General features: G+C 49.6%; 1 protein-coding gene across 4 annotated transcripts in view; it reads left to right on the top strand.

Annotated features, from left to right (window-relative positions):
• Positions 1–15,380, top strand: part of LOC119093272 (SID1 transmembrane family member 1) — a 39,815-nt gene that overhangs the window by 6,550 nt on the left and 17,885 nt on the right. For 2 of the 4 annotated variants that reach the window (XM_037216201.1, XM_037216204.1), the window contains exons 1-5: positions 11,307–11,339; positions 12,372–12,631; positions 13,138–13,284; positions 13,914–14,044; positions 14,476–14,640. In XM_037216201.1, the coding sequence (XP_037072096.1) occupies positions 12,530–12,631; positions 13,138–13,284; positions 13,914–14,044; positions 14,476–14,640 (545 nt within the window). In that variant the 5' untranslated portion in view covers positions 11,307–11,339; positions 12,372–12,529. Of the gene's footprint in view, positions 1–11,258; positions 11,340–12,371; positions 12,632–13,137; positions 13,285–13,913; positions 14,045–14,475; positions 14,641–15,380 lie in introns of those variants that run through there. The other 2 variants (XM_037216202.1, XM_037216203.1) reach the window with 2 other exon arrangements.

Below are 15,380 nucleotides of genomic sequence, written 5' to 3' on the forward strand. Positions count from 1 at the left end.
CTGGAGGTGAGCACGTCTCGGGGAGTAACAATCCTGGAGGTGAGCACGTTCGGGGAGAACAATCTGGAGGTGAGCACGTCTCGGGGAGAACACTGGAGGTGAGCACGTCTCGGGGAGTAACAATCCTGGAGGTGAGCACGTCTCGGGAGTAACAATCCTGGAGGTGAGCACGTCTCGGGGAGTAACAATCCTGCAGGTGAGCAGTCTCGGGGAGGTAACAATCCTTGGAGGTGAGCACGTCTCGGGGAGTAACAATCCTGCAGGTGAGCACGTCTCGGGGAGTAACAATCCTGGAGGTGAGCACGTCTCGGGGAGTAACAATCCTGGAGGTGAGCACGTCTCGGGGAGTAACAATCCTGGAGGTGAGCACGTCTCGGGGAGTAACAATCCTGGAGGTGAGCACGTCTCGGGGAGAGTAACAATCTTGGAGGTGAGCACGTCTCGGGGAGTAACAATCTGGAGGTGAGCACGTCTCGGGGAGTAACAATCCTGGAGGTGAGCACGTCTCGGGGAGTAACAATCTGGAGGTGAGCACGTCTCGGGAGTAGTAACAATCCTGGAGGTGAGCACGTCTCGGGGAGTAACAATCCTGGAGGTGAGCACGTCTCGGGGAGTAACAATCCTGGAGGTGAGCACGTCTCGGGAGAGTAGCGGCCGTGACCAGTTTTCCATCGAGAACTGCGCGGCAGCTGGAACTCCCTGCGCTTCTGCAAGCAGCCTACACGCGGTGCGAGGTCTGCCCGTACACCTCGTTACCCCGCCTTTGCAGTCAGTGCTTACGATGTGGGCATGCCAAGGGCATGTGCAGGGCTCGCAGAGATGTGCACGGTGTGCCGGGGGCGCCCCTCCGAGGGATGCGCCGTCCCGTCCCTCCCCCCCACGCAGTGTGGCATGTCGGGGCCCGCACCCGGTGACCGATCCTGCCTGCCCGGTCTGGAACAAGAAACTTGAGACGCCGCGAGCCGCAGCGCCCCGGGTGACCTCCCCCTGGGTTTGGACTGGAGGAGTGGCCGGAACTCCCAGCGCTGCGAGCTGCGTGTGACCCATCAGGAACCCACTCATCTCCACGCATAATCTGCCAGCAGCCACCCCTGACAGGGACGCTACTCGGGGCTGGATACGGTACATGGGGGCCGCCGCCGTCACGCACGACGGGCAGTAAGCCGCTGCCCACCAGCGCCAAAAGCCGCCTGCTGAAAGCCCCGCTGCCCCGAGCTGGCCGGAGCGGAGCGCCATCTCCGAGCGTGGACGACGCGAGCGCTGTCAGTCAGGCTTCATTGGCCAGAGCCGGAAGGTTCCGTAATGGCCAGCATACGGTGGCCCATAAATATACTTATAGGCGCAAGCCAAGACAGCTACTGTGTATGTTCGTTAGTGCTGTTCTACAGCTATCAGCTCTTTGTGCAAGAGCTGTTTCCCGGTCGATGCTCCAACGCTGCATCACTCAGTGCTGCCGGGTCGGCCATTTCTAGAGTTACGTAGTGCCAATCAAAATTACTTTTATGTGTGTGCGGCTGGTGCGAACATGCTCAAACAGTGCTGTTGGAGCTGCACTATCAGAACAGAATATAAATCGCCGATCGGAACGCATGACCCTTTCCCTGTGTTTAATGGCACATTCCCGACCGTTGGCAGAGCTGGAGGCAGCGTGAATGGCCAGCCACATGGTGGCCCGACAAAAATACCCATAGAGACAGGCCAAGACAGTCACTGTGTACATTCGTTAGCACTGTATTACAGGTATCAGCTGTCTGTGCAAGAGTTGTCTTTGATGACGGCATCGACTTTTTCCTGTCGAAGCCCCAACGCCCGAATCATGCGGTGCTGGCGAACCGACCATTTCTAGGGCTACGTACGATAATTGAAATTACGTTTGTACGTGCGCAGCGTGTCACAAGGGTCAGGTCAGGTCAGACCACCGTTTAGAAGTGCTCTACCAGTAGCCTACAGAAACGATACTTTTGTTTTGTTACACAATGTGCTCGTGTTTAGAGGTAGATCATAATTTAACATGCGCCCGGGTGGCCGGCTGGATGCCCTTCGCTCAGGCGGGAGTCAATGCCCCCGCCCCTGAGATCTCAGGAACTAAGAGGGCTAGATACACCAAACTGATGATGATGATGATGATTTGGGGTGTTAGGGCGCATCGCCTGCTGTAGGTCATGCAGCGCCCATAACTATCAATTTTATGCAGAGCCGTCAATCAGAGAAGTGCATCAATCAGGTCACCCTGCAAAGCCTTGATGATCAGCCCTAGCATCATGATGAAAGATTACTGGGAAATCTATAGCGTGAAGAAACTGGAGCACTTTACCAAACTCGACGGCGTTCGAAGAATCTCCTAAAAAGTCACGTAGCGTGCGACTCTGGACATGTGTCCGAAAAACTGCGCTCTCGTTGCAGCAAGGTGGCGGCAAGCGATACACCAAACTGACAGGATGTGTTGACCTGTACGTGGACTCACGTAGGTCAAATTTTGAGGTTCCAAGTTTATGATCTTCGAGTCAATAAGATCAAACGAGGTCAAACTCCAAGTTGATCTCCAAAGTGCCCCCAAAACCTAGATACCTGTTCAAAGCAAAATATAATATGCTCGTTTAAGGTCAGTGACCATGTTTGAACTTTAGAAGGTCAAAGTGACCAGAATAATTGAAGACTGCTTTGAGTTTTGTATTTGAATGACCGACAAAGATTACGCTAGTCAGTATGCTCCTAAACACGAAATGTCGACGTGGGTCATTTAGGTCAGTGACCTGTTTTGACCTTTAAGAAGTTCATGGAAGATGTGTACCGTGGTTCCTGCTATCAATAGATTATAAATCATCACCAGAAACTAACTCATACGCGAAGCCCTGGGGCAATAAGATAGGTTGGTTTTGACCTGTTCTGACCTTCATACCTGACCCTAGGTCGATGGAATTTGTTCATTCAATTGTTGTGTTGCCTAAGAAAGTCCATCAGAGATGTTTTGGATTCCTTTAACACCCCGTTGTTACATCGGATTGAGCTATTCCCTCAAAATTAACTTCGCCGAATTCACGGCCCGACTTGGACCTGCTGTAGATCAGAGACCTTACAAATTACATCAAATTATTGATACCGCAGAATCCTCTATTTAACTGTCTACAGGTATGCAAAAACTACGCTCGCCGTTCGGGAACTATTCCAGCAAAACCCTGGGGAGGGGGGGGGGGGAGGTTAATTTGACTCCCACTCAAGCGCGTGTTAAGCCAATGCTATGCGCTTTGTGTTCAAGTGATGGCTGCACAAGTAAGTTGACACCGTTTTCCTAATAAGTGAATATCAAAGCTGCAGAAAAATGCGTGCAAATTTGCAGTTTTATGAAAAATAGCAAAATCCACTTGACCTATGGATCACTGACGTCACCTTCTGCCGAAATCTGAAATATGCCAACTCCATATACTATCACGTTTGATGACTTAATCGAGTTTGAGCGAGTGCAGAAATAACGCACAAAAAGTTATGTGTGAGCAACCTTGTTTTAGAAGTTGACATTTGACCTAACCTAATTATCTGACCTTGGCAGATGAAATGCTTAAATTTTCACGAAAGAAGACAGGTTGATAGATGGATAGTCAATGGAAATTTCGTGTTGCTGCGAGTGTTCGTTTCTGAGATGTGCTCTAAAACCGAAAAGGAAGTCAACTTCCCCACGATGCCCGTGAAGTTAGCGATCTATTTTGTTATTATCTAATTTGTTATTCAGCGATCCATTCAGCGACGAGTTCCAATTTCTCTAAAACAAGGTCTGGAGGTTCATTATGGCATGAAAACACCAGAAATGACCTTCATTCTACTATATTATGTGACCTTTAAGATCAAAAGCTGGGTAGTATCACCCAAATCACCCAAATATTACCGGCCCATTTTCAACTTACTTCGGACAACTGACATCAGAATATTCACCATAGAAAAACTAGGGTCCGTCAAAAGTCCTGAAATCTCAAGGTCACCCTTCAGGGTCAAACGCGGCTTCAAAGGGCAGTGAACTCGATATCACCCAAAAATTGCCGGCCGATTCTCAAATTGCAGATGCCAGAATGTTTACCACAGAAAGAACCAGCGTCCGCGAAAAAGTTCGGACCTCTCAAGGTCACCCTTCAGGTCAGCCACGAGCTCAAAGGACAGGGAACTCAATATTATTCAACAATTACAGGCTGATTTGGAAACTATAAGCACCAAACTATTCACAAGCGCAAGCGCTAGCGTTCGTCAAAAATTCCGGACGTGTCAAGATAACCCTTCAAGGTCAAACACGGGGTCAAAGGACGGGGAATTTCATATCACCCAAAAATTACCGGTGGACTTTCTACTTGCAAATGTCAGAATATTCACCACAGAAGAAACTAGCGTCCGTCAGAATGTTTCTGCCATCTCAAGGGTGACAACTTAAGGTCAAACGTGGGCTCAAAGGACGGGGAACTCGATATTGTCGCGCACGTCTCTGTCTTCGGCGACGACAGAGAAAGGTGGCAGTAACTGCCTTTTGTTTTCTTCAATTGACAACATGAGCCCCCGTGCAGTGCGACGCGTAATCACCTGCACCTCAGGACCCGTGCTGTCAACCGGCTGGTTGCGGCCGAGTGGCCGGGACTAGCACTGCTGCGTTGGTTGTGCTGGTCCGGTTTGAAACATCGGTGCCGGCATCGAGGTGATGCCGGCCCGGACTGACAGACAGGGAAACGTGTCCAGAGAGGGACGGATCACGAAGAACAAGGAGCACTGCGCTGTCAGGTCAAAAGGACGGGGTCAGGTCAGAGACATATCCTCATCGACGTCTTTCGTTTTGTTTTTGTTTTATTTGTTGGAGGCGTTTCGGCCCGTTCAGGCCATTTCACGCCTGGAAGATATTATTTCACACTGGCGCAATTATGTACGTGAAAAAATTTCTTTGACGTTTACCTCGCTTGCAGCAAACTGGTAAGTTTGAGAAAGTTTAAGACAATGTTAAGCAATCGAGGATGGTCATCGCCAAGAACGTTTCTTAAAGACAATTCGATACTGTGCTTTCAACACAAATCCTGCATATCTTTGCGTTGCTGTTGATATTTGGTACACTAAACAATAACATGTTTAACCGAAAGTGGATGATCCGCACGGCTGACAATGAGGACGAGGGTGACTTAAGTATATGTAGCTATGTGTGAGTGCAGTGTGTCCAATTCGTGGACGGGCTAACAGCTTCTCTTGCAGACGGTCTCTACGATGTGATGATCTCCAAGGTGTAACGTCAGGTTTAATATCATGAAGTTGTGTTCTGGTAGTATCGGTTCATTGTCGTAGCCAAAAATGTTTGTCGGTGCGTGAATCGAATGTTTTGTAAATGCATAATCAACGGGATCTCCATGATGTGTGGGGCTGTCAAAGCTTCCTTGGCTAGTTGATCAGCCTATTCATTGCCCATGCTGCCTCCACGTCCTGGAATCCATAGAAATGTGAGATTCATGCCCTGTGTGTGTAATATGTGACAGACATTGACAATATCAACAAGAAGGTGGTGAGTGAAGTCTGGGTCAATAAGAAATTGTACAGCTGTCTTCGAATCCGAATAAATCACTTTTGTCTTCGTCGTATAGGTGTGTTGTTGAATGTGCTGCAACGCAAGAAGAGCAAATAATTCGGCCTACGTAGTTATGGCGAATGTGAGGTAAGATATGTATGGACTCAAATGCTGGGTGGCTGAGATGTCGTCACACTTTTGTTATGTATCTCAACGTGTGTTCCAGTCGTCGGAGGTCAAGAGACATGACGTGAGGGTCCCTTCCGTCGGCTTCATCCGAGGGAGCATCAGTGTCAGAGGCCGAGTTCGAGTCAGTGTCCGTGTCATCCTTGCGCTTACCGCGCCTCCCCACAATGGGGAGCGGGAAGAAAACTACAAAATCTAAGCGGAAGGCGTGTGTTTGGAAAGAAAGAGATCGGAAAATCGATGGAAACGACGATAAGAAAAAGAACTCCGTGGCAGTAAGCCGCAACAGGAGCATCCGCTTCTATTTGGAACTGTCTTGCCAATTGGGCGTAGCCAGCGAATGGGTCGACGATCGGGTCTTGTGTCCCTATGTCATCGACATTTAGTTTAGTTTATTTGGTTTGAGGCGTTTCGGCCCGTTCCTATCATTCCACGACCAATTAAGCGAAAAGGTGTGTTTGGAGCTAGTGCGAACGGAAAAGCGATGAGAACGACGATGCGAAAAAGGACTCCCTGGCTGAGTGCCGCAAAAGGAGCAAACCACTCGCTGAAGTCTTGTCAGACGGATGTATGGCCACCGAATGGGTCGACGAGAGTTTGTGTGTGATCGTATGTGTGTGTCATCGACAGTTTAGTTTAGCTTAGTTAATGTGGTTTGAGGCGTTTCGGCCCGTTCGGACCATTCCACGCTTTTAATGGGTCTATTTCGACTCAAACTTAAATCTGTGTTTTGAATAAAGAAAAAACGCTACATCTTACCATTTCACAATAATTGAAACATTTCGGTACGTCTAAGAAAATAGAATAGAAAGTCAAGAAGATGTGGATGGTTATTACCTAGGAGGACCTCAAACGATAATGCGACATTGTGGTGACGACAGTATGTTTCCAGTGTCTTCCGCTGGTGTTGCAATTTGTCACATTCAAGCAAAATATGCTTAACCGAAAGGGGACGATCACACTGATGAGATAGGAGACACGGGTGTTTTAAATATAAATAACTACGTGTAAGCCTTGTGTGTCCGATTCGAAGACGTGCTGACACTTTTTCCTCCAAACGGTCTGGATGGTTTACCGACGGCCAAGGTGCAATTTCCGGTTTTATGTCGTGAAGCTGTGTCCTAGTGGTTCCCGTCCATTGTCGTTGCCAAACTTCTTTTGCTGAATTGTGAATGGCCGTTTTTATTGAAGTATGGTCAACAGGGACTGGCGTTATGTCAGGGGAGGCCAATGCTTCCTTAGCCAATTGGTCGGCCCTCCCATTTCCTGTAATACCCCAATGGCCTGGCACCCACAAAAGTGTAACGTCCATGTCTTGTGTGCATAAAGAATGATAAGTGTTTGTAATACGAACAACGAGATGCTGAGCGAGGTCAGGGTTAATAAGTGACAAAAGACCCGCCCTAGAATCCAAGCAAATTACTATGGGCCTGGTCCTATGATTTTGTCGTTTGATATGCTTCAAAGAAAGAAATAAAGCAAACAGTTCTGCAAGATATACGGATGTTCCATCGGGTAACCTACATTTTTGTGAGTAATGGCCGTTACAGAGTGTCGCGCATCCGGTGTGGTTCTCAGCCATGGAGCCACCGGTATGTATAAAGCGACAGTATGGATAATGTGCGATCGTGCGACTGAATTTTTGTTGCACATAAGCTGTTGTGACGGTGCGCTTAGAATCAGTAAAAAGAAGCATAACTTTGCGAGGTGCCAGCTGCCAAGGGGCTACTGCTAAGTCAGGTGGCACGGAGGCTCGCGGAAGGACGTAATTTAAACTATGGCAAGAAACATTGATACGTGATGCAAGTATAAGGCCCGAGCGACGCTCTGCTGGTCCTAAGTGTGTATGATGAATCCGTGGCAATATATGTGTGGAGGCAAATGCTGGGTTACTTGGATTTTGTCTTATCTTTGTGGCGTACCTTATAGTGTGCTCAATGCGTAGGAGGGCTAAAGGCATAATGAAGGCTTTTACTTTCGGCGCCGAAATTGGGGATGTGAGCAGTGCTCCTTGTGCAAGTCGCAAGAACATATTTTGTGCAACAGTTAGGGACTTCAGACTGCCTTCCGTGCCACCTGCATACACCACTGATCCCATATTCAATAATAGAAAGTGCCTTGATCCCGAGATGCACCCAAACAAATTCAAACGCGTGACGCATTTGGGTGCGGACATGTTCAGCGTGCTTGGACCTAGGACAACCTCGGGTCGAGAACGATGCCTAGAAATTTGAACGATGAAACAAAAGGAATATTGTGCCCGCCCAGTTGGAGAGAATATGTCGGTGTATCTCGTCGCCCTTTACTGAAAATCATAACGGCTGATTTTTAGCGGAAAAATAGAGACCATAACGTATTGACCATTGTTTTGACTTGTGAACGGCGTTTTGAAGGCGTGGCAATGAGTGATCATATTCTTCATCTGAGGACCAAATCGCGCTGTCATCCGCAAAAGTGACGACGATATGCTTGACGGGAGATCATCAAATAAATCACCTATCATTAGGTTAAAGAGCAGTTGAGAATATACAGCTCCCTTTGGAAGACCGTTCTCTTGAATGTGAACATTAGACACCGCCGATCGGCATCTTACACGGAACGGCCGCGCTGCTGAGAGAAATCCCACAAGATAGAGTGCCAAGTGTCCTTTAAATCCTATTTTTTTTTGTTTAAAAATTAAAGCTGGTTTATATAGCATATCATAAGCGCAAGTAACATCCAGAAACACAGCAGTGGCTTGGCGTTTTTGGCGAAATGCGCGACGAATATCTATTTCGAGACGAATGATATGATCACAGGTGGTACGGTTACGTCGAAATCCACATTGCTGACCCGATATGAGTTTTTACAATCCTTTATCCAGGCAAGGCGTTTGCCAACCATGTGTTCCATAAATTTTCCCAAGCAGCTGGTGAGCGCAATTAGACGGTAGTTGACCGTGTCGTGTGAGTCCTTGCCTGGTTTTGACATCATAATAATTATTGTTTCCTTCCATGCTTCCGGAAAAACATGAGAGAACCACAAATCATTGAACATTTTCAATATAAATTGAAGCATGCTGTCAGGTAGGTGACGGAGGAAAGCGTAATGTAGCTCATCCTGGCCTACTAAAGTGTTACCCGTGGATTTAATCCCATCACAGAGTTCTGAGAAAGAAAATAGTACATTGTAGTCATCTGTATTGTCGGAAAGGAAGCAATGGGGATGTAATGAAGTTGGGGGGCCCCGCTTGATCTATGAAACCTGCCTTGTAATTGTCAGAAGAACAACAATCTGCTAGACTTTGGGCAAGAGCCCTCATGACCTGTGGTGATGATGCAACTGAAGCATTGTTGATTCGCAGAGCTGGATGAGAAATAGATGGCCGCTTACCAGAAAGTGTACGAACTAATCCCCAAATTTTGCTTAAGGGAGTAGATGATGTAAATTGTCGTAGGAAGTTTAACCAGGAACAACGTTTGGCGGCTCTTATGATTCTCCTGGCTCGCCCACGTTCAGAGTTGCGGGCGAGTAAATGTGGAATATCGTGATTGCGTTGATAATTTCGAAAAGCACGTTTAGTCTGCATGGCCTTTTTAACTTCATCTGTTCACCACTGTCATCAACATGGCTCGGCTCGACTACATCACTTGACGGCAGCAAACATCTGCTTAGTTATGGTAGTCAATATGCCATCAGCGGCCAAACAATAGCTATACTAGCAATTGCTCTGTGGTAGGCATATCACTCATATCATTTACCAACATTAGCAGTGCAGCGAAGCTGTGGAGACACACACAGTTCTCACACGACACACAATGTCACACCCACACCCACACACCCACCACCCCACACCCCCCCCCCCACACCCACACACGCACACCCACACCCACACCCACACCCACCCCCCCCCCACACACACACCCCACACACACGCACACACACACACACACACACACAGCAATTGCACTCGTTGGCGCCACCTATTGGTGACCCACACGACGAGGTGTTGACCTCGTGCCACCACAACATCACCCAAAAATTACCGGCTGACTTTCAACTTACAAACATCAGAATGTTACCACAGAAGACCCTGTCGGTCAGTGTTCCAATATTCCTTCAAGGTCAATATTTAAGGTACACATTCTGATGTTTGCAAGTTCAAATCGGCCGGTAATTTTTGGGTGCTATGGAAGCCCCCGCTCTTTAAGCCCACGTTTGACCTTGAAGAATAGCCTTAAGACAATGACCTTGAGGGGTCAGGACTTTGTCACGGACGTTAGATCTTGCCGTGGTGAATATTCTGACAGCGGCAGGTTTAAAATCGGCCGGTAATTTTTGGGTGATGTGGAGTTCCCCGTCTTTTGGGCCCGCGTCTGACCTTGGAGACTAACCTTGAGAGGTCAGGACTTTTTGACGGAAGGTAATTTTTTCTGTGGTGAATATTTTGACCTTTGCAAGTTGAAAATCGGCCGGTAATTTTTGGGTGTTAGGGAGTTCCCCGTCCTTTGAGTCCACGTTTCACGTTGAAGAATGACCCTGAGAGGTCAGAGCTTTTTCACGGACGCTGGCTCTATCTGTGGTGAATATTTTGACATTTGCAAGTTGAATATCGGCCGATAATTTTTGGGTGATATCGAGTTCCCCGCCCTTTGAGTTCGCGTTTGGCCTTGAAGGATGACCTTGAGTGGTCAGAACTTTTTGATGGACTCTAGTTTTTTTGTGTTAAATATTCTGACATTTGCAAGGTGAAAAACAGCCGGTTATTTTAAATGATTTTGAGTTCGCCGTCCTTTAAGGCCGTTTTTGACCTTGAAAGGTGACTTAAGAGGTCAGGACTTTCTGACGGACGCTAGCTCTTGCGCTTGTTAATATTTTGATGCTTATAATTTCAAATCAGCTGGCAATTTTTGAGTGATATTGAGTTCCCCGTCCTTTGACTCAGCTTTTAACCTCGAAGGTAACATGGTATTGCAAAATAAGGGCCATCTTTGATGTTTTCATGCCACAATTGACCTTGAGGCCTTATTTGCAGGGAAATCGGAACTCGTCGCTGAATAAATCGCTGAACAAATCGCTAACTTCACGGATTTTCCGACGGCCGGGCGCGGGTAATGTTCAAAGCCTGGCCCTCCATTTTTTTGAAACGTTCTTACGCCTATTCGTTCAGAACAGTCATGCTCTGTTCGTTCATGTCTGGTGCCGTCCGATTCCACCTGATCCCGTTCGGTAATGTCTACTCTGTCCGGTTCGGTCAGGTCCCCTACTGTCCCGCTGGTCCCGTTTCGTCCAGTTCTGTCGCCTCCAGTTCCGTCGGGCCAGTCCGGTTCCGTCCTGACATGTGACCCCTTATGTCCGGGGTGATTCCTTTCGGTCACCATCTGCCTTTTGGAGGCCCCTGGGTGTTTGCCTCCAAGGCAAACACCCAGGTGCCATCATGGAATTATCGGGCCTGGTGAGCAAGGTGTTGGGATTTTGGTGATGTAGGATTTTAAACGCGCTGTCTTTTTGACATCATCGTGCAATCAGCTGGATGTGCTGACCCTACTGTTGTGTAATCAGCTGACAGCCGCATCGCAAAGCTATCGCCTTGAGCATCTCTATGGATCTGTCGATGACGCCTGGGTGGGTGGTGGTTGCTCGGTGTTGTGAAGTACGATATTTGTTACCATTGTAAGGCACATAGGGCTGAATAAAGGTGCTGATGGTAGTCATGAATGTCTACTGCTGGGTTTGATGACAACACTGTGCGTTTTTCGCGCTATGTTAAGTTGTTTCAGACCGTTGTGGAGAAGTAGGGTGGGAAGTGTGAGAGGGGACTGGTGTGAGGTTATGCGCCATGAATTTCCATTATATGGCACATAGAGCTGATGGAAGATTAAAGAATTGTTCAAAATTGTTCGTGCATCTGCTGTTACTAATGCTTGAAAGGTTTCTTGCTCGATCTTGGTGAATCAGCCTGTTCCAGGAAGTCAGAGAGCTGCATCATGACACATGACCTTATACACTAATTCTTTACTCATGCATGCAACAGATTGGTAAATATGGGTGCTTATATCATTGGGTTTGTTTGTTAAATGCCTTAAAACATATTCCATCATAACCTGGTGGCATGGAAAAGACTGACTTGCTGCAACTGCCTGTTGCACAACATCAGTCAACATCAGCTGACTGCATTGGTGCCATGATGGATGTGCATGTGAAGACCCTCATTCTTGAATGTTGGAAACATTGATATTAATTAGACTGTTGGCTATACTTATTTAGTTCCCACCATTACACCGATGTGTTATCTGGTCTGATTCATCTCTTTACATGCATATTGTTAGGCATTCTTCTCAAGTACTGTTTTGTATAAAGTAGAAAACAGTGTTGGCCTAAAGCTAAAAGTATGCTCAAATGAAGTGAGAGGCCTGTGATGGTGATGCAATAAAGTTAAGTTTAATTATTATGTTAGCCACCATAGCCTTAGCATAATTGTTCATGTTCATAACTAATTTGCATCTGTGGACATTATATCATTGAAAAAGTGGGGCATAAATATTGTCATAAATCCTCTTTATATGTCACAGTGTCACTTGTGTACAGCTATCTGTGGCAGCATTCCTGTTCTTATCTGCATGCACATGATAAGAAATGCCTTAAAGATGTAACTAGAGGATAATTATGTCCTGTTGCTTTTCAGGAGCTTGCCTCATCCACTCCCAGAGGAAAGAAGCATTTCTCTAGGCTGCATTCTTTTGGCTGAATGAAGAAAGGTCTTATAGAGCACTTGTGGTAGTGCTACTTGGCATTTTGCACTATGGAGGCATAAATCTGTTACCATACTTAAAAAAACAAAACATGATGGCTTGCTGTGGGTCAATTCTTGGCTGGGCTTATAGCACTCTGCTCCTTCTCAACCATGTGTGTGATGCTGACCTGCTATCTATTTTTCATCCGCTGGTAAGTATTTAGTCCAAATACTGCTTTATAAACTGGCATAACAGTAATTATGTAAAAAACCCTGGCATCTCCAGGATATGTGATATCTCTTAGGCATTATTTTGGTTATTGTTACATTTTTCCATCTAACTAGAACAACAAGAAAATGATTAAATGAAGAATGTTTTGACCATTCATTTTTCTAATCACTTGACTTTTAATGGTCACAGTTTTCTTTCAACCAGAGAAGATTTGTGTTAGGAGGCTGCCAATTCTGATCTTAGGGTATGCTAATAGATTGTCTGAACCTGTCTCCTTTTGGCAGGCTGGCAGAAAATATGAAATTGATGTTTTGTCGGTCCCTATTTTAAAAGCATGCATGTGGCAGTTTAGGTTTAAAATTTGTGAGGTGCATGTATGGTGCCATGTACAGGCATGAGGTGCCATGTACAGACACCTGTACATGGCTTGTGTGCCAGCGAGCGCCCGCCTCCCACTGACCGCCCGCCCCCCCCCCCCCCCATCAGGACGCGCCCGTACCGTCGCCAGTGCGACAGGCAGGCGGCGCCATGCGGCCGGAGGTGGTAATGGCTTCACTGGACCACATCTACACCAGCGTCGTCAATGTCTCCACCGAGTTTATCTTCGTGTACCATGTTGCCAACCTTTCGGAGGTTTGTGGAGGTGGAAGCTTCTGGTGGCGCCCCCAGAGACATTGGCCTCAGGCTGCTGAGACATTATAGGAACAGACTGCGCTGATCTAATGGACAGTGCAGTTAAACACTTTGACCACATTTGGTGTTTAGCTGTAATGTACATACTTCCTGCTACTGTTCAGTTCATTGCAGCTGCGTTATCCATATTGGCATTGCAAGCCTGGTGAGCCTGGCAGCTGTCTGGTGCTGGCTGGCCTAACGCGGCCCGTCTGGTGCCGGCTGGCCTGACGCGGCCCGTCTGGTGCCGGCTGGCCTGACGCGGCCTGTCTGGTGCCGGCTGGCCTGACGCGGGCCGTCTGGTGCCGGCTGGCCTGACGCGGCCTGTCTGGTGCCGGCTGGCCTGACGCGGGCTTCTGGTGCCGGCTGGCCTGACGCGGGCCGTCTGGTGCCGGCTGGCCTACGCGGCCCGTCTGTGCCGGCTGGCCTGATGCGGCCCGTCTGGTGCCGGCTGGCCTGACGCGGCCCCGCCGGCTGGCCTGTCGCGGCCCGTCTGGTAACGGCTGGTCTGACGCGGCCCGTCTGGTGCCGGCTGGCCTGTCGCGGGCCGTCTGGTAACGGCTGACCTGACGCGGCCCTTCTGCCGCCAGGACTCGGCACTGCGCGTGTCCGTCAGCTCGGGGAACGCCACGCTCGACCTGCCGCTGCTGTTCGCCGTGCGGCAGCAGCGCGGCATCCTCTCATGGCCGCTGCCGCTGGCCATCCAGCGCGCCGACGCCAAGTGAGCGGAGGCTCCCCCCCCCCGGGCCGTCAGCCAGGGCGCGGACGCTTGGCGTCACTGCTCGAGAGGCCGGAGAGCGGGTCTGGTGAGACGTGGCCGCGCCGCGGTCGGCAGTTCGCGGCGAGATGTTCGCTGTTGAGGTCACCGGCGCGAACAGCAGTTGCGTTGATGTCGTTCGCGCCACGCTGAAAGTCCACCGCCCGGTTGTTTTTTGTCTGCGCTTAGATTGTAGATGCAACGTTGTGGGTTAGCCAAGACCCTTGGCAAAATGTGTTGTCATACCCAAAAGGCCACCCAAATCTTCCAGCCTTTGTCCACGGCGCGCCGCCCTCTAGGTGTGCCGAGGTGCGCCACGCCACGCCGCGAGCTCTGACAACTGTTTTGAAGAGTGTCCGCCGCGTCTGACGCCTGTCCCGTGTGCCGTGCCGCAGACACCTGTACATGGACGTGAGCAAGACCATCTGTCCAGTGCAGAACTACGTGCACGCGCGCGAGGCGGCCCAGCCCTCCGAGGACGTCTTCCTCGAAGTGTCGACGGCCAGCTCGCTGAACGTCGGGTTCAGTCTGGTGCTGCGCCGGGAGCGGATCGCCATCGGGTACGGAGCCGACAGACGGACGGGCCCTCCCGGGGCCTCGCGGACGGGGCCCTCTCCCTCCCGTGCCACGTGCGTCCGTGGAGCTCACTGCACCGAGCGCCGCCAGCGAGTATCACTTTGACAGTTGCTGCAGATATTCGCTGCCGGCCGTGAGTTTTGTTACTGCCGTGTGCCCCTTGCGTGGCCGTCTGTTGCCGCCGCCCGGCCCGGGCCGCCGCCAGCTGTGTCCGGGCTGACAAGGACCAGTGACGGGCCCGCCGTGCCAGGCTCGCCGCTGGCGTGGCGTACCGCGCCGGCGGGCTTGTGCCGTCGGTGGACGGGCGCATTGCTGTCGGGCAGGTCCGCTATCCGCTGACAGGTCCACTGTCCTCTGATAGGTCCACTGTCCTCTGACGGGTCCACTGCCCTCCAAAAGGTCCACCGTCCTCTGACATGTCCGCTGTCCTCCGGCGGGTCCCTTGTCCTCTGGCAAGTCCACTGTCCTGAGAGATACACTGTCCTCTGGCAGGTCCACTATCCTCTGACAGGTCCACTGTTCTCTGACTGGTCCACTGTTTTCTGACAGGTCCACTGTCCTCTGACAGTCCCACTGTCCTTTGACGGGTCCACTGTCCTCTGACGGGTCCACTGCCCTAGACTGGTCCACTGTTCTCTGACGGGTCCACTGTCCTCTGACGGGTCCACTGCCCCAGACTGGTCCACTGTTCTCTGACAAGTCCACTGTCCTCTGACAGGTTCAC

The sequence above is a fragment of the Pollicipes pollicipes genome, unplaced genomic scaffold, assembly GCF_011947565.3.
Source record: "Pollicipes pollicipes isolate AB1234 unplaced genomic scaffold, Ppol_2.1 Scaffold_4002;HRSCAF=4701_pilon_pilon_pilon, whole genome shotgun sequence".
Taxonomy (NCBI): domain Eukaryota; kingdom Metazoa; phylum Arthropoda; class Thecostraca; order Pollicipedomorpha; family Pollicipedidae; genus Pollicipes; species Pollicipes pollicipes.